The 23,780-nt window shown below is 51.6% G+C and overlaps 2 protein-coding genes across 4 annotated transcripts in view; one reads left to right on the plus strand and one right to left on the minus strand.

The window, feature by feature from the left end:
* KCTD19 (potassium channel tetramerization domain containing 19) overlaps positions 1-14,062 on the plus strand; it is a 49,001-nt gene extending 34,939 nt beyond the window's left edge. The window contains exons 6-19 of the mRNA XM_008066699.2: positions 266-416; positions 1,207-1,398; positions 2,617-2,748; positions 4,907-5,117; positions 6,573-6,733; positions 8,017-8,120; positions 8,598-8,740; positions 8,923-9,006; positions 9,285-9,399; positions 10,078-10,699; positions 12,008-12,199; positions 12,379-12,533; positions 12,861-12,962; positions 13,826-14,062. Coding sequence (XP_008064890.1) covers positions 266-416; positions 1,207-1,398; positions 2,617-2,748; positions 4,907-5,117; positions 6,573-6,733; positions 8,017-8,120; positions 8,598-8,740; positions 8,923-9,006; positions 9,285-9,399; positions 10,078-10,699; positions 12,008-12,199; positions 12,379-12,533; positions 12,861-12,962; positions 13,826-13,939 — 2,478 coding nt within the window. The 3' untranslated portion in view covers positions 13,940-14,062. The remainder of the gene's footprint in view (positions 1-265; positions 417-1,206; positions 1,399-2,616; positions 2,749-4,906; positions 5,118-6,572; positions 6,734-8,016; positions 8,121-8,597; positions 8,741-8,922; positions 9,007-9,284; positions 9,400-10,077; positions 10,700-12,007; positions 12,200-12,378; positions 12,534-12,860; positions 12,963-13,825) is intronic.
* PLEKHG4 (pleckstrin homology and RhoGEF domain containing G4) overlaps positions 14,002-23,780 on the minus strand; it is an 11,005-nt gene continuing 1,226 nt past the window's right edge. The window contains exons 1-22 of one of the 3 annotated variants that reach the window (XM_008066680.1): positions 23,681-23,719; positions 22,802-23,483; positions 22,540-22,635; positions 22,028-22,151; positions 21,846-21,939; positions 21,694-21,768; positions 21,496-21,612; positions 21,227-21,325; positions 20,985-21,133; positions 20,629-20,767; positions 20,413-20,529; positions 18,763-18,945; positions 17,999-18,501; positions 17,659-17,905; positions 16,829-16,918; positions 16,528-16,749; positions 16,274-16,444; positions 16,018-16,195; positions 15,465-15,581; positions 15,082-15,318; positions 14,883-14,998; positions 14,002-14,709 (exon numbers count right to left, since the gene is read on the minus strand). In XM_008066680.1, the coding sequence (XP_008064871.1) occupies positions 14,704-14,709; positions 14,883-14,998; positions 15,082-15,318; positions 15,465-15,581; positions 16,018-16,195; positions 16,274-16,444; positions 16,528-16,749; positions 16,829-16,918; positions 17,659-17,905; positions 17,999-18,501; positions 18,763-18,945; positions 20,413-20,529; positions 20,629-20,767; positions 20,985-21,133; positions 21,227-21,325; positions 21,496-21,612; positions 21,694-21,768; positions 21,846-21,939; positions 22,028-22,151; positions 22,540-22,635; positions 22,802-23,312 (3,591 nt within the window). In that variant the 5' untranslated portion in view covers positions 23,313-23,483; positions 23,681-23,719 and the 3' untranslated portion in view covers positions 14,002-14,703. Of the gene's footprint in view, positions 14,710-14,882; positions 14,999-15,081; positions 15,319-15,464; positions 15,582-16,017; positions 16,196-16,273; positions 16,445-16,527; positions 16,750-16,828; positions 16,919-17,658; positions 17,906-17,998; positions 18,502-18,762; positions 18,946-20,412; positions 20,530-20,628; positions 20,768-20,984; positions 21,134-21,226; positions 21,326-21,495; positions 21,613-21,693; positions 21,769-21,845; positions 21,940-22,027; positions 22,152-22,539; positions 22,636-22,801; positions 23,586-23,680; positions 23,720-23,780 lie in introns of those variants that run through there. The other 2 variants (XM_008066676.2, XM_008066686.1) reach the window with 2 other exon arrangements.

Consider the following 23,780-nt stretch of genomic DNA (forward strand, 5'->3'; position numbering starts at 1 on the left):
TGCACTCCAGTCTGGGCGACAGAGTGAGACTCCAACTAAAAAAAAAAAAAAAATTATAATACAAACATTGTTTCAAAAATCAGAAAGGAAATAGTCATTGGGATTTTGAATAGCAGCATGTCCCTCTATAGGCCTACATTTTTACATTATTGTATGATTGACTCAATTTATCAAAATACTTTATAAAAGTAAGTCATGTATTCACTTTAGAACTGATAGTTACTTGGTTTCGATTTTCAAGGTGGTAATCTTCTTTATCTAACAGACTCTAGATAATCTGAAGGAAGGGAAACACCATCTACGTGTGCGGCCTGCAGACATACCTGTTGCTGAGAGAGCATCTCTGAACTACTGGCGAACGTGGAAGTGTATCAGCAAACCCTCAGAATTTCCGATAAAAAGCCCAGCCTTCACAGGTATAATTGAGACAAGCTGGCCCTCCCTGAAGCCCACACCAGTTTTCCCTCTCCTTACCCTAGCAGAAGTGGCTTCCATCCAGAGAGTCCCTGATTTCTGAGCTAGTTCTGATGATTTCTCTACCTCTCTGTCATCTCCTTTGATCTTCTACCCTTCCACAAGTCCTCCCCATGGCTGCTTGCCCACTGGAACTAATATCCTTCTCCACATTAATTCTTCTGTAGATTGTTTCACTTGGGCAAGACTAGCTGCATTCCACTTCCTAACTATTAGTTAGGAATCTCCACCATCCATTCAAATTACCTCCAACCACCACACATGAATGTCCCCAAATGATCACTATCTGATGGCTGCCTTGCAGTATATGTTGACCAGTCTGAGACATGAGAACAAGACATTCATGATTATCGATGGGTTTTGAACTTCCAGGAGTGTCAAAAGCATCTATTTTATTTGTGGGTCACCATGACTGGTTTGACCAATTAGAAAGAAACAAATGGGTAAATGAATTTAATGACTTTGGGTACATAAGCCAAAATATCACAACATGTTCCACTACTCTTGACTGTAGAAAAAGAAAATAGATTTCCATGACTCATTCCCCACCACATTCCTTCCAAACTACAGGCTACACCTGAAAAGAGAGAGAGGAAAGAGGTGTCTGGCAGGGACCATCTCCTGAGTGGTCTCTCCTGCTTCCTCAGCGTCCCCTGGGTCAGTGAGAGCACTGCTGGACTCAGAGCCTTGGTCTCTGGGAGGTGGTAACACTCCCTGCATGTTCTCCTCCAGGTCTACATGATAAGGCACCTTTGGGGCTCATGGATACACCTCTGTTGGACACAGAAGAGGAAGTGCACTACTGCTTCCTGCCCATAGACCTGGTGGCCAAGTATCCGAGCCTAGTGACTGAAGACAACCTGCTGTGGCTGGCTGAGACTGTGGCCCTGATCGAGTGCGAGTGCAGCGAGTTCCGCTTCATTGGTGATTCTCTGTCCATGGGTGGGGGATGGGGAGTAGGTTGATAGTGCCCATCCACTCGCCCCCACACTCGCCCTATATCCCACAGAGGCTCAGGTTGGTGCTCAGAACCTCAGGGCTTCCCTAGGCAGAGGTGGTGGAAGCAGGATAGAGCCTTACAAGAGGCAAGCAGATTCTGGCACTGGACTCAGAGTTATTTTATTCCCTATAAACCCCTTTGGGGTTGGCCTGGCTGTAAAGGGTGGAAACTACCTGAGATGGTGTCAGGGGCCACAGGAGATGGTGTGGTGGGCAGAGAACTGAGCTGGACTCCAGAGTCAGTTTCTCTTCTTTCTCTGCCCTATGTATCCAACTGGGTTCCAACCCTCAGTTCCTCTCACCATAAAATGAGGAAATAGGATTGTTTCAAAGTATGGCCCTACCTGCTTTCAATTCCACCAAACTCAGAACAAAAGGGAAGAAGGGTGGATGATGACAGTTTCCCCAGAATCATTGTAGAATGGTCTGCTTGAGCTAGTAACCTAAGGAGGGATGAAATCTTTCACCTTGGACAGCAAAGAGCCTCCCTCCTACTGCCCCAGGATGAACTCTGTTGAGGATGTGAACTGAATGACCTCTTTGACCCTAAGATGCTTCTGCATCTTAGGTGGACAGGGCATTAAACATCCAAGTTGCACTAGGGGCCCAAATGCCTGAAACTCCAGCCATTCATACTAACGGTCACTTGGAAAGTCATCTGTGATGTGCTTCTGAATCTCCAAGTGGATTCACACAGGACATTATTGTTGGCTCCATCTTTGCCATACTGTAATCCAGGCAGGGACAAACTACAAGTGCCACCTGCCAGCCCAGGCTCAGTTGGGCCTCCTCTCTAAGCAGCAAGACAACTCCCTCTTTTGGAATGACCTACTCTTGGGTCAAGACTCACAGGGTAAGTCTCAGGGTCAATGTGTTAACCAGGAGGGCCTGGCTTGGAAGCCCCAGGCCAGGCCATGGAAGGATATACCCACAAACTCAGACACAGGAAAACAAAGTATTTTGGGGTCTTTCACCTTGAAAAGCATAGACTCAAAGCCAATCTAATCAGGTATGTTGAGAAACTGTTTCAGAACAAGAAGCACATAGGATAAGTCGCAGTGCCAAAAACCTGCCCAAGTCAGGAACTACAGTTAAATCAGAAATAACTTCGATAAATCACTTTGTTTTCCTTTACTTTTCAAGTGAATTTTCTCCGCTCACAAAAGATTTTACTACCAGATAATTTCTCCAATATTGATGTATTAGAAGCAGAAGTAGAAATCCTGGAAATTCCTGAGCTCACTGAAGCTGTAAGGTTGTACCGGATGAACATAGGTATGTCATCAGAGAACCTTGGCCTCCTCTTGACAGTCTGGGTTTGACCTGGAAAAGTCAAGAACACTCCCCTTCCACAACTACTTTGGGCTTTGGGTGGTGGTGAGAGAAGTGGGTGTTCTGGCTTAGAATCCAAGTAAAGGAATTTCAGCCTAAACTCCATGTGACCACTCTGTTTGCTTAGCCTACCCATTGAGGGTGGGCAGCTAATAGCCAGCCAGGCCTGTAGGGAGCCCAGCCTGGGTGGGGAACTAGGCCAGATTGTCCTGAGGAGGGAGGCTGGGCCTGAGACCAGTCTTCCTAGGGGTAGGGGAGATCTTCCCTGCTTGGAAAAGTGGTAAGCAACTGGGGACTTGAAGATCCCATCTGCCACTCCCATACTTCCTCTTCCAGACACAGCTGGAGGGTGTGGGAAACGCTTAGTGCTTCAGTTATCCCACCCACCCCCAAATTCCCTTGTCTCCTCAACTCTCAACCCCTGGCTGCTGTGCCTGTTTCTACCTGTTTCTGACACTTGCTGACCCTTGTCCAGTCCAAGCCTTTGTGTTCCCAGCCCAGCCTCATTCCTGCTTGTTCCTTCCCTCATGGTTTTCATCATGGCCTTTCATTATCCCATTTCCCAAGTCTGCACATTCATGGAAGCTGCTATGCATGTTGCAGGGCGTAGTTGGCATTCTGAAAATGTGTAAAGCTGTCTTGCATGTATGAAGGTTGGCCTGGGCATCACCAGACATTTATTCCATGGAAATTTGGCCTTTTCCTATCTTCAGGCCTAGTTTCTCCAGGCTTCCCTCAGACAAATGGAATTCTACCCTATTTGTGGGGAATGGTATCCTGCAGCAGGTCTCAGGAACCTGTCCCTGAGCCTTACAATCTACTCAAGAGGGTGTGAGGTCAGCCTCTTCCCCCAAAGGCTCCTGTTCCTCAGAGAACATAGATCATTGTGAGACAGGTAGAGTAGTGCCTGCTCCACAGAGCAATGCAAAGATGGAAGAAGTGTGTTTGTAGCCAGGCTCTGGAAGCTGGGCAGGACTCCTCAGAGTGTGGCTTTAGCCTTTTATAAGGCATCCTAACAAAGAGAAACAGCTCTGGTAGCCTTGGAGATGGACAAATCTGACCTCAAATACCAGCCCTGCCCCTGCCTAGCTTTGCAGTTTAGGACAAGGTACTTAATTAGCCTCTCAGAGCAATTTCTTCAATGTGGAATGATGATGGTACCACCCCTTTTGTAGGTTTGCTCTGAGGATTGGCAAAGATCCATGAAAATCCCCTGGCAGCTTGCAGGCTGCCCATTGTTGCCATGGGAGCAAGCTCTGGCAGGCTGTCATAACTGTGTTCTGTGGAATGTGTCCTGTGCCCACTTGTGGGAAAACAAGTCCCCACCCATGAGCCAGCAATCCAAACCCCAACCTGAAAGTAATGACACATAGTATGTCTTGAGGAAATTCTGCCCAGAAGTGCCAGCTATCGGGCCTGTGAACCTGGGAAGTCTGTAACGCTTACTGGGTTCTGTCACCGATCTTAGCCTTGGAGAGTTAGAGCAGAGCTTGGAACTAATGGAGTCTCTTGCAGAGGCTGGGGCCAGTGGCTGCTATACTGAAATTTATGAATTCAGATGTTGGTGATATAGCAAATTAATACCCCCACTCTTGCCTCCCCTCCCAACAAAATGGCTTTGACCTCTAAGCCTCAAAGAGTATGAAAGAAATTATATTGATTTTGAAAATATTTGTGCAAAGAAATAAGCTCCCTCTAAGCCTCTTAAGTACTAATGGAGGCAGCAGTAGGATTTGAGACCCAAAGCCACTACAACTAAGACCATTGGAGGCCAGAGTCACCCTGGCCAGGTGCAGTGACTCAAGCCTGTAATCCCAGCACTTTGGGAGGCCAAGGTGAGTGGATTGCCTAAGCCCAGGGGTTCAAGACCAGCCTAGGCAACTTGGTGAGATTTCGTCTCTACAACATATCAAAAAATTAGCCGGGCATGGTAGTGCATGTCTGTAGTCCCGGCTACTTGGAAGGCTGAGGTGGAAGGATCACCTGAGCCCAGCAGGTCGACATTGGGGTGGCCTTGAGCATGCCACTGCACTCCAGCCTGGGTGACAGAGTGACACACTGACTCAAAAAAAAAAGAGTCACCCCTTCCTCCCTGGAATAGGTGGCTGTTCCCGGACCTCCTGTCCTCCCTCGAGCCCTGGGAAGGGGAGCCGTACAGCTGGCTTGGAGTCTGTGAAGCCACTCTACATGATGGCCCTGGGTCTCCTGGTCAAGTACCCAGACTCTGCGCTGGGACAGCTCCACATCGAGAGCACATTGGACGGAAGTAGACTGTACATCACAGGGAACGGGGTCCTCTTTCAGCATGTCAAGTAAGGCCCTATTTAGGGAACAGCTAGGTTCTATCAGGCTGGGCTTTGCCCTTCTCTAGGAACAATGTGGGGTCTTTCCCACTAGCCAGAGGAGAAGAGTGTCCTTGGGGCCAACCCATCATTTCACCCACCACCACCACCAGGTTAGGGTCTCAGAGGAGAGGACTGGTTCCAAGGTAGAAGGGTTGCCAGGGTTCAAAGGTTTCAGACTGTTTTGCAGTTCTCTTCTCTGCAATTCATTTCTTTGGTTCTAGCCCTGTACTGGGTCTGAGGAGACCAAGCCATAGTCATACCCTCAAGGTGATGGGTACTTACCCACACAGACCCCTTTACAAAGGTCCTTCCCTACCCTTGGGAGGTTCACTGGTCATACAGAGAGGTCAGAGCTAGGAGTGATCCCACTTAGAAGCAAGGCAAGACAGGCTTCCAAGAGGAGCTGACACCTGGCCCTTGCCTTGAGGGATGAACTCACAATGTTCTCATTAGTGCAGGGGCATGGATTCCAATTCTGTTTTATAGAAGGGTAAACTGAGGTTCAGAAAAGTGGAGCAAATCTCTTAGGGTCACAAAATACATTGGTGCCAAAACTAAAGGTAAAAGTGGGTTTTCCTTGCCGGGTGCAGTGGCTCATGCCAGTAATTCTAGAACTTTGGGAGGAAGAGGTGAAGGGATTGCCTGAGCCCAGGTGTTTAAGACCAGCCTGGGCAACATGGCGAGGCCTCATCTCTACAACAAATCAAAAAATTAGCTGGGCATGGTGGCATGTGCCTGTAGTTCCAGCTACTTGGAAGCCTGAGTCCAGCTGGTCAAGGCTGTGGAGGCCATGAGCATGCCATTGCACTCCAGCCTAGGTGACAGTGAGACTCCAACTGAAATAAATAAATAAAAGTGGGTTTTCCTGAGGCCCTGGGGAGGTTAACTGACCCTCAGCACTGTCTTACTGTTTTGGATCCTTTTGGTCCATGAAATCCAGCTCTCTTAGGACTGTCCACCCTGATGTCACAGAGGGTAAGACAAGTGGCTTTGGAAGGAGGGTTCAAGAAAGGGTGTTCATGTTCAGACCCAGGCTCTTTCCTGGGCACACAGGGTATTAGTAACCTCTGAAGACCATGGTAGGCTGCTACACAGTGACAGAGATGTCTTGGGCAGATGCTTATGGGGGGCAGGAAGGGAGAGGGCCCTGGCTTGGCTTCTGCAATTTGAAATGGGACCTGGAGACTTGAAATTAGTCCATCTAGAGGGCTTTGTTGAAATAACTTCAAAAGTGTGAGCCTGTGTCCAGGCTTACTCTTCTACAAAATAATACCAGATTTCTAGTTAATTCAAAGAAATATTAGTGATGCTAGGTTTGAGCCAGTGTTGTGACAAGACATCCTGAGTAGGCAAAGTTTACAGGCTAGACTCTCTTGGGGTAAAGGGCTGAGGCTCTTCATGACAGACCTTTCCTTTGGGCAGGAACTGGCTGGGGACTTGCCGACTGCCCTTGACTGAGACCATTTCTGAGGTGTACGAGCTCTGTGCCTTCCTGGACAAGAGGGACATCACCTATGAACCTATGAAAGTGGCTCTGAAGACTTATCTGGAGCCGAAGACTTTGCCACCTATGGATGTGCTCAGTAAATAAGGAAGTTTCTGGATTTGAATTTAGCACTGGGGAGGTACTGGGGGGTTGAAGAGATGAGATGAGCTAGGACTTGGAACTGTAGATAGAAGAGGAGGGGAAAGCCAGACTAACATTTGTGGGGTTTGTGTTAAGTGCCTCCTTCTCACCCCAAGTCCACAATTCATCTCAAGCAGTATAGAGAGGGCTACTACCCAGTATGGGGCCATAGGTCCCCAAGGGCAGGCCTTATTTAGCCCCAGGAGCTGATATGCTGTGCTCACACTTCTTGGTTCTCACAGCCATCCAGGGAGGAATGGTCCCTAGATTCATTTAACAGATGAAGCAGAGGCTTAGGGAGAAAATATCAAGTTACACAGTGGTCAAGCTGGGGTTTACATCTTAGTCCAAAACCAATGTTATTTTCACCATGACCTATAACTTATTAACAAAATTTTAGGGGTAAAGTTTAAGCTGTATTACCATTATTCAGCAACATTTATTGCGTACCTACCATAGACCAGGATAACAGCATACACTGGAGGTACAGAACTGAGTAACACAGACTCAGTCCCTGTGTGGCCCTCATACAGCCTCCAGCACCTGCTTAAAGTTCACTGTGTAATTCTAAACCTCTTATCTCTTAGTTATATAATCTAGTTATATACCCTTCCCTCATTACAAAGCTCATTAGAAACTGGTTCCCAAACACCACCAAGGCCTACATATAGTCATCCCCAGGAAAAGGGTCATGAGCTCATCTTCCCAGCATAGAACCCCCATTCTTCAGACATGCCTCCAGAAGTGACAGGGATTTGATGAGAGCTGATTCTTTGACATTTGCCAAACCATAAATGCAAACATACAGAGACTCTCCTAACTCCAGTGTGAATGGCCACATGAAAAGATACACACCCAGGACACACCCAGCCAGAAACCAGAGGCAGCTGGCATTGTAGGTGAACAGGATGATCAGCCCAGTTTTCTTGAGGGAGGGAGTCAATGAACAGGAGCAGAGCCCTTGGGGTTGGAATTCCAGAAGACTTAGCCTTCCCACCCTCATAGACAATGGTTGACCTTCAAAGCTGCTATTTCAAGCCTGCCTCACCACTCAGGAAACCATATGGTAAGCAGTAGGGAAAGCTGATGTCAGGGATTTCTGCTGCTTCTCAGAGTAGGCAACACAATATGACTGGTGAAGATATTGAGTTTTAACATGCAAGACTCTTATTACCCAAAATGCCCTACCTAATTTCCCTCCTGGCCATACGACATGTTCCCTCTCGTTGGTTTCCACAGATGAGGAGTGGATAGCAGAGATCACTGTGTATTCCCTCCAACAGATCATCAAAGTTTATGTTGGAAGCCATTGGTACGCAACTACCCTGCAGACCCTACTGAAGGTACTTCTGGTCCCAGCTGCCCTGATTTCCCATTGGCTTCTCCACTTGAACTTTGGGTCCTGTCACCTGGCCCTCACACTACCTCCAGCATCTGCTTAGAACAAGAAACTTCCCCCAACTCCATTGCCCAAAATGTTCTTGTCAAGAGCAGAAGGGGAATGGGCAGCCTGCTGGGAAAGCTCTTAGAAGTTTGGACAAGGAGGGAGCCAGTTCTAAGGGGTCTGGACTGAGAATGTATGGTTGGTTTCCAAATGCCTTGAGAGGGGGGTCTAGGGGCCAGAAAAAGTTGAAACAGAGACTAGGTACTTCTCTCTGGATGCTCTGTTACTCACTGTAGTTCCCTGTAACCAACAAAACAGGGAAGTGGAAATCCCAAAGCTTCTGCTCTAGCATGGTTGGGAAAATGGAACAAGACTGATCTGCCCCTTACCAAAGACCTAGACTTTGGGACTGAGTCTGGTGTCCAACCCCCTCCAGTATCCAGAACTGCTGTCCAACTCCCAGAGAGTGAACTGGATCACATATGGACAGACCCTGCTCATCCATGGAGATGGCCAAATGTTTCGACATATTCTCAACTTCCTAAGACTTGGAAAGCTGTTTTTACCATCTGAATTTAAGTAAGTGAAATGGTAGGACAAAAACACCGAGGTTGACCCCTCCCTCTGCAACAAAAGAAACATGAGTTTGCAGCCTTCAGGGAGAAAGTTATGTTATTCCAATATGGAAACAGTTCCTGGAGTTGATACACCCTTCCATACTACCACCCCAGCTGCTTAGCCTGACATCTTGTTGCTTGCAGGGAATGGTCCCTCTTCTGCCAGGAAGTGGAAGAATACAACATCCCATCTCTCTCGGAAGCTCTCACACAATGTGAGGGCTACAAGTAAGGGAACTTCACTCAGAATTCCATATTTGGAGTTTGGGTCTTTAAATTCCTCTTGGAAATCCTGTCCTAAGTCTCACCTCCTAGTGGCACCTGTTTCCCTTGGGGATGAAGAAGTGGAGCAGGCCCAGGGCTGACTGGTGACCTAAGAAAAACTCTTTAAGAGACCCTTCTTCCCTGCTGTCTAGCATTAACTCTCAAAAGGCAGACCTGGCCAACTGGCCGATAGGCTGACAGAAGCCTCTACTCACTAACCAACCCCCTCCCGGTTTCTGCAGATCATGGACCCAGGAGAAAGAATCTGAAAATGAAGAAGCCTTTCCCATCAGGAGACTGCACATGGTGACAGAAGGGCCAAGGTCACTGGTGGATCTTAGTAGAGACACCAAAGAAGTAAGCCCCAGCTTTACTCAAAGAATACCATCACAGGGCTTGGGGGCAAGCCCAACTGCTGAGGGTGTGTCAGAATGAAAGAGCAGGGCCACGCCGGGCTCGGTGGCTCAGCCTGTAATCCCACACTTTAGGAGGCTGAGGTGAGTGAATTGCCTGAGCCCGTGGGTTCGAGACCTGCCTGGGCAACTTGGCGAGACCTCATCTCTACAATAAATCAAAAAAATTAGCCAGGTGTGATAGTGCATGCCTATAGTTCCAGCTACTTGGAAGGCTGAGACGGAAGGATCACCGGAGCCCAGTAGGTTGAGGGTGCAGTGGCCGGGAGCGGCCACTGTACTCCAGTCTGGGCAACTGAGTGAGACTCCAACTCAAAAAAAAAAGAGCAGGGCCCATGGGTTCTTAGTACAAGATCTGGTTTCTGAACCTTGAAGGCACAGAGATGCTGGCCACTTGTGGCCTGGGGTGCTGACAGTATTTTTTGTTGGAATGTAAGAGGCCCCTGTGTGGGCACCACCCCCACTCAGCCTGAGCAAAGCTCAAATGGGTGACCCATGTTCAAGGTTGGGATTGTTCTGGGTGAGCAAGTAAAGTCTTGGAGGCCCAGCTTACTAGATCATGGGCAAGGCTTTGATTTCAATGCACAACATGCCCAGAGTTATTGTATCCCTCCTTCCCCAGACCACAGCCTATATGCCAGTGGACTTCCAAGACTGCAATGACAGGAGTCAATGGAATAAGGCCAAGGGGAACCTGGCCAGGTCCAGCCAGATGACAGAGGCTGAGCAGTATACCCAGCCCACCCAGGTGTCCTTGTGCCGAAATACCAAGAGGGCAGGCAATCCCAGCACATACTCACACTGCCCAGGCTTGTGTACCAATCCCAGACACTGGGGGCACCCTGAAAGCCCCCCCAAGAAGAAGTGTACCATGATCAACGTCACACAGAAATCTGAAACCAAAGAACCTCCTGTTACCCCCATACAAAAACTTATCTCCCTAGTGAGGGAATGGGACATGGTCAATTGCAAACAGAGGGAATTCCAGCCACTGACAGCCCCCCGGAGCAGTCCCCTGGAGGAGGCCACCCTGCAGCTCCCATTGGGAAGTGAGGCTGCTTCCCAGCCCAGCACCTCAGCTGCCTGGAAAGCCCAGTCCATAGCCTCAGAAGATCCAGGTCCACAGGCAGAGGCTGGATCTGGAGCAAAAGACAGGGGGCCAGAGCCAATCTTTAAGCCATACTTCCCCATGAAAAGAGCTGTCACCCTGAAGGACTGGAGCAAGCAGAAGCCAAAGGAGAGAGGTGAGTCCTATCCCACCCTTGACCTAAGTCTCATTTATAATGGACAAGGCAAACTCCTTGGCCAATAATGCAGAACAAGTTAGTGAAAAGGGGGGATCAGAGCCCCCCACTTACCGATGCCAGCTCTGTGCCCAGCAGCAGACACAGAAAGACTGGCATGACTTGAGGGACCAAGAGGTCACATAAGTGAAGTGATAAGCACTGTGGGAAGGGGGAGCCTATGAAGTAGGAGCACAAAGGAGGATGAGGGCTGGGGAGTCAGCAGGGGAAGAAACAAAAACTCTAGAGTGTTTGTGAAAATGCACAGGGCATTGGTGTAACTGGAGGCCAGACTTCACATGCAGACGTGATGGGAGATGAGGCTGAAGACATAACTCATCAGGACAGGACTCGTAGGCCAGGTCCAGATGTGTTACTCTGTTCTGACCTTGACAGAAGTGAGCAGCCCTGGAAGGATTTTCAAGGGAGTGGTCAGTTGTGCACAGCAGAAAGCTTTCTCCAGGAGCAGAGAAAATGCAGCAGGAGGGGAGTGTTAGAAGCAGCTGAGTTTATTTTAGGTGTGAGAGGAAGAAGGTTAGGGTTAGGGTTTCTAGCTTGAGTGACTGCAAAGGGAATGGTCCATTACTGAGGTGGGTAGGCAGGAGGAAGAGCAGAACTTGAGGAGTACATATTGTGTGTGAGATGCTGAGAGGCATCCAGTGAAGTCCAGGAGACACGGGCTAAGAGAGAGCGCTTGTGTGGCTGGCAGAGGGGAGGTGGCCCAGGGAAGTGTGTCATGCCAGGCTGTTTCTTCTGCTCCTTCAGAGTCTTTCCTACAGAATTCTGTCACCTTCTCTTTTAGTGGCTCAGACCCTGCTTAGAGGGGCCTTCTCGGACTCTGCCTATGCACCTAAGTTGGTCTGTCAAGCTTTGGGGTGACAGATGTATGAAAGACATACATCAGATGTCTGAAAGACATACATCAAAGGGTGGCTCAAAAAGCTCCTCTCATTTTTTAAAATAAAGATTTCCAGCTCTTCCGCTGAATTACTAATGGCCCTATTTGATAGCAGTCAGTTCAACAGAGGAATTTGGAGAGTTTCTTGGAGTTCCAAAACTCAGGATTTGACTGCAGTGATACCAGGGCAATGAAAAGAGGAGATGCCAGCACAGGCCCCTGTCAGCCCAGGGTGTCACTTCTAAGAACCCGGAGGCAGCAGGTGCTGGAAGGTTGGGGTGACTGGCTGTACGTGTCTTTCACTAGAGGTCCTCTTCCTACTTGGACTGAGAAGGCTTAAGAAGAGCACCTTCCCTATATTGTTTTCACAGAAAGCCCTGCCCCTGAGCAGCCTCTGCCTGAGGCCAGTGAGGTGGACAGCTCAGGTGTCATCCTCAAAGTGACACACCCTCCAGTGGTGGGCAGTGATGGCTCCTGCATGTTCTTAGAAGACAGCATCATCTACACCACACAGATGGACAGCCTCAGGCATACACTACCCACTACCAGTCTCCAGCCCCAAGGTGAGGCTGTGGAACCATGCAAGGCCTTGTACATCCTTGAGGAGATGCCTGAGTCCCCACCCAGGGTACTTTAGGCAGAATGTCCCTTGGGAGCCCTATACCTCTCCCTTTTCTCCAGGCTGTCTCTAAGGCCCTAGCTGTGGACAGATGTGGTCATAACCACTCTCCCTCTTCCACAGAGGTTACTTTCCTGAGTTTCTCTCTGTCCTGGGAAGAGATGTTTTATGCACAGAAATGTCACCGCTTCCTGACTGATATCATCCTGGATTCCATCAGGCAAAAGGACCCCAAAGCCATCACAGCCAAGGTGGTCTCCCTGGCCAATCGGCTATGGGTATGTGTGACAGGCCCCAGGCCCCAGGGCACCTTGTACCTTGTCTACCTGTCCCCTGCCCCTGCAATAAGTAGTAAGGGACAAAAGGAAGCAATTCAAGATGGGGGTAAAGAGAAGAGGTGAGAGGCAGAAGAGTGGCAGGGAAAGCTAAGGGCAGGAAAGCAGGGCAGTTTCATCTGGACTGAGCCTCGGCCAAGAGATTTAGGGTGATAGGGCCTGCCCCTGACCCCTATGGCTCTGCAGGCCCAGGGAAGTCCCTGCTCTGCATCTCGTTCTGAGGGGCTGGGAGCTGTCCCAGTCCTGCCTGACCATAGGCTCTCATGGCAGACCCTGCACACCAGCCCCAAGCAATTTGTGGTGGATCTGCTGGCCATCACCGGCTTCAAGGATGACCGGCACACTCAGGAGCGCCTGTACAGCTGGGTGGAGGTGAGGGCTACCTGCACCCCACTGGGAATGGTGACCCTGTGGATACCTCAGGTGGACATTGTGTCTTGCTGCACTAGGGCTAGGCCAGCACTGCCCAGAAGGCTAGGCAGACAGCTAGGCCACTGGTCCCAGGGAAGGAGAAACAGTGGCTGAAATTAACCAATACAGAGTAGTCAAAAAGCAGTTTTCAGGCTACAGGTTTCTATAGTTTTCCTCCAGTTATACCAACTATTCCTTTAATTACTAACAATCCTAGCCACACCTGGGGAAGCACATCCTATGAGCCCAAGCTTTGGCTCATATGACAGACCTTTTCAACCAGTGATACCAACTTCACCTACTTAGCCGTGATATCACAATTTTTGTGCATTCCTTTCATACTTATGCTGCTTTAAAGCATTCTATACAAAGAAATAGAAAATGTTCAATAAGAGCAAAGGAATTACCAAGTTTTTTTTTCTTTTCTGATTCTTTAATTTTAGCATTGAGATGGAAAAGACTTAGTTTCTCATTGATCTGGCACTTCCATAATCAAGTGCATATCACTTGAACTAATATCCAATTACTATTAGGCATCTGGCTTGCATATGGTTTATAAAGGTGAAGTCAGTATCTATGGCTACAAAGTGGAAAACCAGTAGCAGGAGACATACGTTTGTGACTCTCTGATAATTCTGCTTAGACCCCTGGTAGCTATTCCTAACAGCCTTCTGAGATGCCTTTGGGAAGAACTAAGCCCTAGAGTATCAAAGGACCCCCAAAAGAGGGCTTGTCCTATTTCTGCCCTGCCCAGATGGGAGAACATGGAGCTAGAGTAGACAACTGGCCAGGAAATCAGGGGTAAGACTAACCTTTCCTTCCAGCTTACACTGCCTTTCGCCAGGAAATATAGCCGCTGCATGGACCTGCTCATCCAGAGGGGCCTGACTAGGTCCATCTCTTACTCTATCCTGGGCAAGTACCTACAAGAGGGCTAGGGTGCCCAGAGATGCTGCCCTGCATGTCCCCAGCCACCAAGGTTCATTGTACTTCCCCACAATGCCTGTACCCATTCAAGGCGACATACCAGTCTATTTTTTTTTATTATAAACAAATAAAAGTAACGAGTCAAAAATGTAGCCGCCTTCTCTGAGACGCCAAAGGCCTAACAACCAATGAGATAATTTTAGACAACTCTCGAAAGCTAGTCAAACGGCATCAAGTCAAAATAACCAAAGTATCCTGGGAGAGAAGGGGTTGGACCTGGGGGGCCAAAACAGGCAAAGGTAGGGCACAGCAGGGATAGACCAGCCTGTTTGCTGAGCCTGGCTTTAAGGTCAGGGACTGGGGAGCAGCTGCTGGGAGCAAACCCATGTTCCCCCAGAAGGGTGGAGCAACCCAGTCACTTCCCAGAGCGACATGGTGTCCTGCCAGCCTAGAGTATGGAAACACCCACCCTCTGCTCTAGTCTATTCTTAACCCATAACTCAGGTGGGAGCTGGAGCGGGGACAGAAGGGGACATGGGGGCCAGAGTCTGGGAACAAGATGCCTACTCAGTCTCTACAGCCAGACTTCCCTGGAGAGGATTTGTGCCAATTTGTCCAATGGTCACAGACATCAGAAAGGATAGTCAACAGGGCTGCGTGTGTAGGCTAGAGGTGGCCAAGGTGCCAGTCACACTCTAGACACAGTAGATCCAGAGAGGTGATGTTCCTTGGAGCTTCAGGATGCTAGATCCACTGCTTGCCTTCGAGCCTAGGCTCAGACCTGTGGGGCCGGGCCAGGTATAAATGCCTATTTCCCTGGCTCTGGGTCCAGGGGGGGTCTCTAAGGAATGGCGCTTGCCCACGCACCCCCCAGCTCCACCTAAAGGATAGGCAGCCACAGGCCTAGCCTAGGCTGAGGAGGCACTGGTGGGCATAGAACAAAATGACACTCACATAGGATAAGTCCTCAGGGCCCCTACCCAGGGCCTGCACTGACACACAGCTGCTGTCGGAGCCACTGGAGCCACTGGCCGATGGGCACTGGGACAAGACCTCTGAATCCTCAGGAGCTAGGACAAGAGACTGGGTGAACTGTCAGGAGTGGAGGCCTAGACCCAGACCCAGTCCTGCCTCTGGCTAAGCCCAGACATACTCAAAGAGGGCTGGCTGCCCAGCTCTGCCTCAGCCTCCAGCGATGCTTCCTCTGGGAAATTGGGGGGATACAGGGGCCAGCGGAAATCCAGAAGAGCTGGGTCTCTGTACAGGTGCAGGTTGAGGGACCCCAGAACAGAGCAAGAGGCAGGGTCTCCAGGAAGGGAGGTTGAGGCCTTCAGGTAGGGGCTATCATAGTCAAATGGGGCCACAGCAATGGAGGCTCGAGAACGAACTTCTGCATGAGAGAGGTCAGGCTGGGACAAGCCAGAACCCAGCCTGGCCTAAGATCCCAAGGGAGCACAGGCCAGGACTGACAGGTCCACAATGTCTCCCACACAGCCTTCCTCACCACACGCCCCACCCCTTGAGCCTGCCTGCTACCTCGGCACTTTAGGATGTAGTTGATGGTGCGGTCGTTGATAGCTTCTTCGCTGGGGGCAATGTCCCGGAAGGCCTTGTTCCCCACACCCATGGATACCATCTCAGCCATGCGCACCTCTGAATGAAGGGTGGGCATACGTGAGACCCCTCTGGATATTACCTTGTCCTTGAGCCTCTATCTACCTCCTCTCATGCATAAATTTTTTCCCAATAAGTCTTTCCTGTACATCCACATCCAGCAGAAAAACTATGTGTGCACTGAGTCTTTCTGGTGCAAGGCTCTCTCCTCCCAATGATCCCATAGGGCAGATGTCATATTCCCCTTTTACAGATGAGGCTCCTGATACTCAGAGAGATTCAGTTAATGTTGCATCCGAAGTCAGAGACAGTGACAGCAGAACTGCCTGACTTTGAGGTTTTTTCCCCTGCACTAGCTGCTGCTGCTGGGCCCTCTCCCCACTTTCCAAGCTTTTTCAGGTCTCTGTGCTCCTGCAGGAATATGAAAGCCCTCTGGAGAGAGGAATGTGAGGTGAACTAGGGGGCAAGGACCCACCCTTATTGTGGACAGCCTGCCTCCAGAGCAGACGGGAGATGTCGGCCGTCCAGGCCTGCTTGGTGGCCAAGCTGGAGGCCTGCAGCACAAAGGTGTCCCTGGCCTTGCAACGGCGGAACCAGATCTCAAAGCGCAGGTTGCTGTCCCCACAGCACTCAGTGAGGCCAAGGTCTGCCATCTGTGTGGCCAGGAGAGAGGGGCTTGGTGAGGCATGCGGTGAGAGGACAAGGTGCAGGGGTCAGGGCAGGGGGCCTACCTTGAAGGAGCGCTTGTAGGCAAATGTGTCGACACCTGTGGGCCCACGGCGAGGCTTGCTGAAGAGGAGCAGCTCATCAAAAAGGAAAACACGACGCAGACACTTGTGCCGCCCAGCACGCACCATGAACTCATCCTGTCGCACCAGCTGCCCCTGTTCCTTGAGATTAACCTGCAAAGTTGGGGGACAGTGAGAGTCCCAGCCTCTTCTTCCATACCCACTGCCCCTGCCCGCTACAGCCTGGGATGACTCACATCACAGCCCTGGATGGCATCCATGGCTAGCAGGTCGTTACCGTGTCGTAGCTGAAAACGTACGAGGCTCTGGGCTGCCCTCAGTGCACTGAGCTCCTGCACAGGACCCCCGCAGGCCCGTGCTAGCTCCTGCAGCAGCAGTGCATACTTGCCCATGCGCTGGATGGGCTTTAGCAGGTAGGAGGCCAGGTCTAGGTGGTCTCCCAGTGCTTGCTGTTTGTCCTGCCAGGTAGGGGACAGATCACTGAGTGGTGTGGGGATATTCCCCCCATCCTCTAACTCCTCCTATAGGCTGACCTACCTTGAAGAAGGCATGGCCATAGCTGGACATCAGGGCATCGGAACGAGGTTTATTCTTACTGTAGAGTGCGTACATCCCAAACTGCACCCTCTACAAGAACACATGGTTCAGCCCAGTGCAAAGGGGCCAGCTCCCAAAGGCTAGTCCCCCTGGGCCAGACCAATCTCCGCTTGAGAGGACCAAATGCCAACAGATGAGTCCAAGGGAGGCCTCCCCCTGCAGATCCACTCTACCCTACTTTGAATGAAGGGTAATCTGGCAAGAACAGGCACTGTGCTGAGGGGGAGTGCCTACAGGCCCTCTGGGGAAGAAGTCCCCTACCCCTCAGATGGAGTCTCTGCATTCAGCTCCACTCCTCTTACAGCTCTGAGAATATTTCTGGTCTCACCTCATCCTGGACTCCTGCTCCATTACACTTAACTACTTCTTTGCTACTTCCTTGGCCATCTAGCCTCTTTCTGCCACGCTGTACTTTGTACTTGTTCTTTTCTCCGGGTGGAACACTCTATTCCAGCTCCTCCCCCAGCCTTAGCTTAAATATCAGCTCCTCAGATGCCATTTCTAACTGCTCCCACTAAAGTGGAAACCCTTGTCCTACTAGTAATTCATAAGCATCTTTCCTACTTATTTTCCTCCTAGCCCCAGCAGTAATCTAAAAGCATCTTTTTCACTTTTATATTTCCCTTATAAGAGCACCCTGAAATACAAACACTTTATCAGTCTTGCTCCCAGCTGGACCCAGCACAGGACCTGGCACCAAGTGTGGGCCTAACAGTTCCTTGGGTAGTGTGTTAGAATCAGCACAGGACTGCGTGGCCTATGGGGCTTACATGGCGCAGGAAGGCATAGGCCACTCGGGGTGGGTGTCGGGTGCAAGCCTCCAGCTCACGCAGGAAGAAATGGCAGTGGAAGTCCCGAAGCTTCTCCAGATTGCCAAAGAGGTGGGCACGCTGGCCGCGGAGGCCCTGGGGCACATCAGGGCGATCCAGCTCGGGAAAGTAGTTCTCCATGGTGTATTCAAGGGCCCGAACATACTCCCGCTCTGTGGCTACCATCTCTGCCAACACCAGCTGTAGCCTACCAGGTAGGTGGAGTTAGACCCATGACATCTACCGACATCTACCCTTATCTACCCTCCACTACCTTCTCTGCCCTGTCGTCTGCCTGTACCTGTTGGGATTCCTTGGGTCAGAGCTGCTTGGTGAAGGTATGGTAGTGGATGACTTGGGCTGGTCACCTCCTCCAGCCTCTGGTGTGTGGCAGGCAGCAATAGTGGCTGTGTGGTGGCAGTGGCGGGCAGACTGACTGAGACCGTGCCCCAGATTCCGATCAAAGCTATAGGCTTTCCTCAGGGGAGGGGGAGCTGGTGCAGTGGGGACCTGGCTGACACACTGGCTAGAGGTACTGTCCACCAGTGATGGCTTCAGTGTAGCCTCTAGCTTCTGATCCAGGGCCAGCCAGGTGTCCTGGCACCGGGTCCAGGCCCAGCGGCACTCCTGGCGGATGCTCTCTGAGCCCAACCCCGTGGCCAGAGCCCACATCTTTCGGAAGTGGGCAGGAGGCAAGTCAGGGTGCCTGGTCCAGTGCAGCTGCAGCTGCTGCAGCACAACCCCTGGGCGCTCCTGCTCCAGCTCTGTCAACAGCTGCTGGCCCTCCTCAGCCCACATGGAGGCCTGCAACACAAGGGCCAGGCAGGCATTAGAAAAGAATCTCATTAAGCCTGCTGAGCACTCTGCTCCTCTACCCACTCCCCATTTCCACAGGATGCTGGTCCCACGTCACATCTCCAATCATTGGATGTTGGGGTCAGACTGAACACAAGGGCAAAGAGCAAGCAGCACCAAGAAGAGCTCAGGATGTGAAAGACAGAGCTGGGGCAGCCATCCCTCTGGTCTCACTAACCACTTGGAGCCAAAGGCAGGATCTTCACCCACCTGCTTGAACAACTGAAACAGCCTCTCAGCATCTGCCAGCTGCTGGCGCCGCTGGGCCAAAGCTCTAGAGAATTCAGTCAGCTGGGCTCGCAGCGTCAGAAAGCGTGTCCCAGAGGGACCCAGTTCAGCCGCTTCCCAGCCAGAGAGTGGCTGCAGAAACTTCTCCCCTTGCCTGATCTGTTCCTGGAGAGAGAGAGCCAGTACTTAGGCAGCTCCAGCCTGGTGGTGAGGCCTCCCTGACTCTACTTCTCAGCAGTATTCAGTCCACTCTCTCCTGGGCTCCCGTGACTCCTCCCCATGCTCCTGATTCTCCTCATCCTTCTCTGGTGAGTCTTCCTGCTCTCCTTTCCTCACCTGGGCCATTAAACCCTGGGGATCCTGAAAACAGTGCCCTCACTTTCCCAGGTGATTTTGTGAGACGAACTTCAAATGTCACCCAATATCCACATCCTCTGAGCTCCAGGTCCAATAGCCAAGGGCCTTCCTTTCATCCCTCACAGCCATCTCAAAAGCACACCCAAGACTGGACTCATGAATACCCTTCTCCAGGGAAGTCCTAGTCTCCTAGTCTCTCTCTTCGGGGACAGCACCCATTTATCCTCGCAACCTAGCAACATCCCTCTCCCTTATGCTCCCACATGGGTCCACCATCAAATCCCATCAACCTCTCAAATCCGTCTCCCCTAGCACCATCGTGGCCAGAGAAGGTATTATGTCCCACCAGGGCTATTGCAATTGCCTCTACACTGAACTCTTCCTAGAAGAGGCAAACTTCCTAGAATATGGATCTAATTATGTGACTTTCCTGTTTAAACTTTACCCCCCTGCTACAGGGCCCAGTGATCTGGCCACTAACCAGTCTCCCAGTCTTGCATCTCACCTCATCTCATCCCACTCTTCCTCCTTCTTCTGCTCTGCATTTCAACCTCACTGGCATTATGGCTCCTCAGCCACACCATACTCCCTCCTGCCACAGGACTTTTGCACATGCCATTTTCCCAGCCTAGAATGTCTTCCCATCTCCAACCTTCTTCTGTTTGGTTAACCCCAACTTATTCTTCAGCTCTCAGCTCAAAAGTCACCAAAAAAAAAAAAGCTCACCCAACACCCCCTGCTGGGTCAGGACTTTGCTATATCTTCAGGTAGAATCACCTATGTTCTCTCCAGAGTTCTTTTTTTTTTTTTTTTGAGTTGGAGTCTCTGTCGCCCAGACTGGAGTGCAGTGGCCGCTCCCGGCCACCACAGCCTTGACCTGCTGGGCTCCAGTGATCCTTCTGCCTCAGCCTTCCGAGTAGCCGGAATTACAGGTGCGCGCTACCACGCCCGGCTAATTTTTTTTTTTTTTTTTGATTTATTGTAGAGAGGAGGTCTCGCTGCCCAGGCAGGTCTCGAATCCACAGGCTCTGGCAATCCACTTACCTCAGCCTCCCAAAGGCACGGGATTACAGGCTGAGCCACCGAGCCTGGCTCTCCAGAGTTCTTGCCTCAGTTTGCAATCACATATATAACTGTGATTTATTACATACAATATCTCTTCTGCTGGACTATAAGTTCCAAGAAAGCAAGGGATTGACCTGCTTTCACTCACTCCTGCATTCCTAGTCCCTGGCAAAGTGTCCCAACACCTGCAAAATCAACAACCAAACTTACCTGGGCAACCTGATCCAGCTCCCGAAAAGGGCCTTGGGCCTGGAGCAGCATGTCCAGTGAGGGTTCCCCTGGCTCCTCCAGTGCTGGCCAGCCCACCTGCTGTAGCCACACTTCAATCTGATAGGGCACAAGTAAGGAAGGGAGAGAATAACTGCTATGGGTGGAGTTCCCACTTGAAATCAAGGGCAGGGCCTGCTCTGGGAGAGTAGTTCCTACCTGTTGTAGTCTGTCTTCCTGGGCCTCCAGCGTTTGGACCAACTCTAGAGTCTGTACTCGTTGGTTGCTCTGCAGAGTCAGCTGGTGCAGCAGTCCATCCACACAGCCATATAGCTCATCAGCCCTGTCCACCGCAGGCCTGGTGCAGGGTACACGGTCTTAGGTACCCTGCCAGTCCCCTTGCTCCACTCATGCGGTTTTAGTTCCCCTGCCAGCTCCCTTGCTCCACTCTACACTGTCCTGGGACCCACAATCCTGGCTGGTTGTGAGCTAGCCAGTTGAGTCCTTGGCACAGAATATGGTGGGGTGGGCTGGGCTGGGCTGGGGCAAGATCTGGGAGCTGGGCTTGTACCTACCTGTAATCTGGGCTCAGGGTCACATCTGGGACCTCGTGCTTCAGCCATGCCAGCTCTAAGCCCCCTTGGCATTGTAGCCATACCAGCCGTGGTGAGTCTAACACCTGCTGCATCAAGACTCGTGCCTGCTGTAGCAGCCCACTGACTTCCTGTGATTGAAGGCAACAGACAGTGAAGGTGGCCATGGGAGAGGAGGAGAGAGACGGGAAACATTTGGGGAGGTTTTGGAAGGTTACACTCACCCCAGACTCCATGGGTGAGGGCACAGTCTTCATACCCTCGATGGCCCTCTGAAGCAGTGCACAAACCACCTGGCAGCTCTGCAGCAGGGTTTCTACACGCTGTGAGTAGGGGCAGGCATAACCAGAGCAGCACGCAGTACTGGTCCCAGGCCCCCTGGGTTCCAGGCCACTGCAGGGAGCTTTGTCCTGCCCAAACCAGCCTAGGAGAGGCTCCTCCACAGACTCAGGTTGCCTGCATTACCACCCCCCACCACACCTAGCACACTGACCATCCGGAAATCCAGCCAGGCCTGGTGGCAATAAGGCAGGCATCCTCCTAGTGAAGTGGGCAACACTGCCATGGGAATGTGGGTCAGCAGGCTTTGATGAGAGGGCAGCTGCTCCAGCTGCAAGAGAAGAAGGTGTTGTGACCCAGGCCTATGGGGGGAAGTGCCCCACCTCTAACCCTAGCCAACCTGGCTCAATACCTGCAGCCTGGAAGGAATCTCCTCTGGCATCTTTCCCACTAGCAGCACCTTGTACACCGACCCTGGGACTGCCTCCTGCAAGGAATCTGAGCTCAGCACTGCCCCCAACTCTACACAAAAGGAATTTGGAGGAGGTACAAGCCTGTACTCACTTGTAGTTGGCTGAGCCCTGAGAAGAGGGAAGGGCTTGGGGAACAAATTCGGGCATCAACTAGCACTGTCAGTCCCATGGCCTGTACTTCGGGCCTAGAAGAGGAAGCTGATTTCCATTATCTGATTCCCAGACCCTGACATCTCCTGGCTCAGCTCAGGCACCCAAACTCCTCCCACAAACCTGGGGATGCTTCGCAGGTAGAGCAAGAGGCGGATGAGTTCATGGCTGCTGCACTTGGGGTGAAGCCAGGCTGGGTTGTGGGCACACAGCAGCAGCACTGCCCGGCCTTCTATATCCCGAGTCCCTGTGGAGAGGAAGCACTGAACACCCACCTTGTTGAGCCACCCCATTTCCATCTCTTTTTTTTTTTTTTTGAGTTAGAGTCTCACTCTGTCACCCAGGCTGGAGTGCAGTGGAATGATCATAGCCATTGCAGCCCAGCCTTGACCTGTTGGGCTCAGGTAATCCTTATGCCTCAGCCTTCTGCATAGCTGCGACTACAGGCACACACTGCCACACCCAGCTAATTTTTTGATTTACTGTAGAGATGAAGACTTGCCAAGTTGCCCAGACTGGTCTTGAACCCCTGGGCTCAGGCAATCCTCTCACCTCTGCCTCCCAAAGTGCTGGGATTACAGACATGAGCCACCATGTCTAGCTCACCTTCACCACTTCTAGGCCCTCCTGGTTACCTGGCAAGGCAGCCATGCCACTGGCCAGCAGCTCCCAGGAGAGGTCTTGGGCCTGAAGGCAATCAGCCGACTTAGGGAGACTGGATCCTGTGGGGTCTTGGGAAGATAAATGGCTTGGGTCTGCACTAAGCCACCTACCCAGAGACCCCTCTTTGAGCCCGAGCTTCAGCCTGAGTAGGATCAAAGACCTCTCTGGGTCTCAACACCTACCTCCAGGCATCCCCATTCCCTTCCCAGTCTTCCCTAGCCAAGCTTCCCTTACCTGCCTCCAGCAGCCTTGAAGAGGTCTCTGATAAAGGGTCTCCAAGGTTCATAGGGTCGGTGTCCAACCCTCCAGAGCCCAAGTCACCTGGTATCACCCTGCCTGGACCAGGATGCCCTACCAAGCCTACCCCTGGGCTGTCACTCTCACCCTGAGCCAGACTGAGGTGGGAGGACATGGGGCATAGGAGGCTCTCCACTCCAGAGGAAGTTGGCTCTTCTAACAGGACTGAGGAGTCTCCTAATGTGACCCTCTGGGCATCCCCTGACCCATCTGCAGCCATCTGTTCTGGGGGTGACTGAAGCTCCTGGGACAAGGGGCTGCCCTGTAGCCCTTCGCCCTGGGCAGACCCGACTGGTGGTCTTGGAGGAGTGAGGTCCTTAACCTGCATCTGGGGAGCAGGTTCCTCCTCTTCCCAGGCATCCCTGAAACTGCACACAGCAAACCTCCAGTCGGTGGCATGGCCCTGGGAGTCTGGGGACTCATCCCCATCCTCCAGAGGCCTTTCCATCAAACCCTAAGGGTGGGCCTGCTCAGGGCAGGTGGGAGAGGACTCATTCAAGAACTGGGTTGAAGATGGTCGGGTGGGACTCGGCGGGCAATGCAGGCAGAGGTTGTTAAGCCATAGGAAGCGCCAGTCTTGGTGCCAGAGCCCAACTGTTGCCGCTACCGCAGGTCTGGCCTGAGGAGAGGGAAGAACGCCAGGGGTCTTCCTTCTGCCCAGGCCTTCCGTCGCACTCCCGTAGGCTTTTGCCCGGAAATCCCCCACCCTCGGACGCCCTCATGGCGGCGGCGTCATGCTCTCCCGCCCAGCGCATACAGGCCCTGGCCTTGGGATGGGGAGTGGGGCCGATCTCCCCGCCCGCCGGCAGCACTCACGCCCCAGGACGCGACGCGGGGAACAGCGAAGCTGGAAAGGCAGCACAGCTAGAGCACTCCAACAGCCCCGTGGCCTCGACGGCGGGTACCGCGCGGCTGC

The sequence above is a fragment of the Carlito syrichta genome, unplaced genomic scaffold (genome assembly GCF_000164805.1).
Source record: "Carlito syrichta isolate Samal-C Ts95f unplaced genomic scaffold, Tarsius_syrichta-2.0.1 Scaffold106255, whole genome shotgun sequence".
Classification (NCBI taxonomy): Eukaryota; Metazoa; Chordata; class Mammalia; order Primates; family Tarsiidae; genus Carlito; species Carlito syrichta.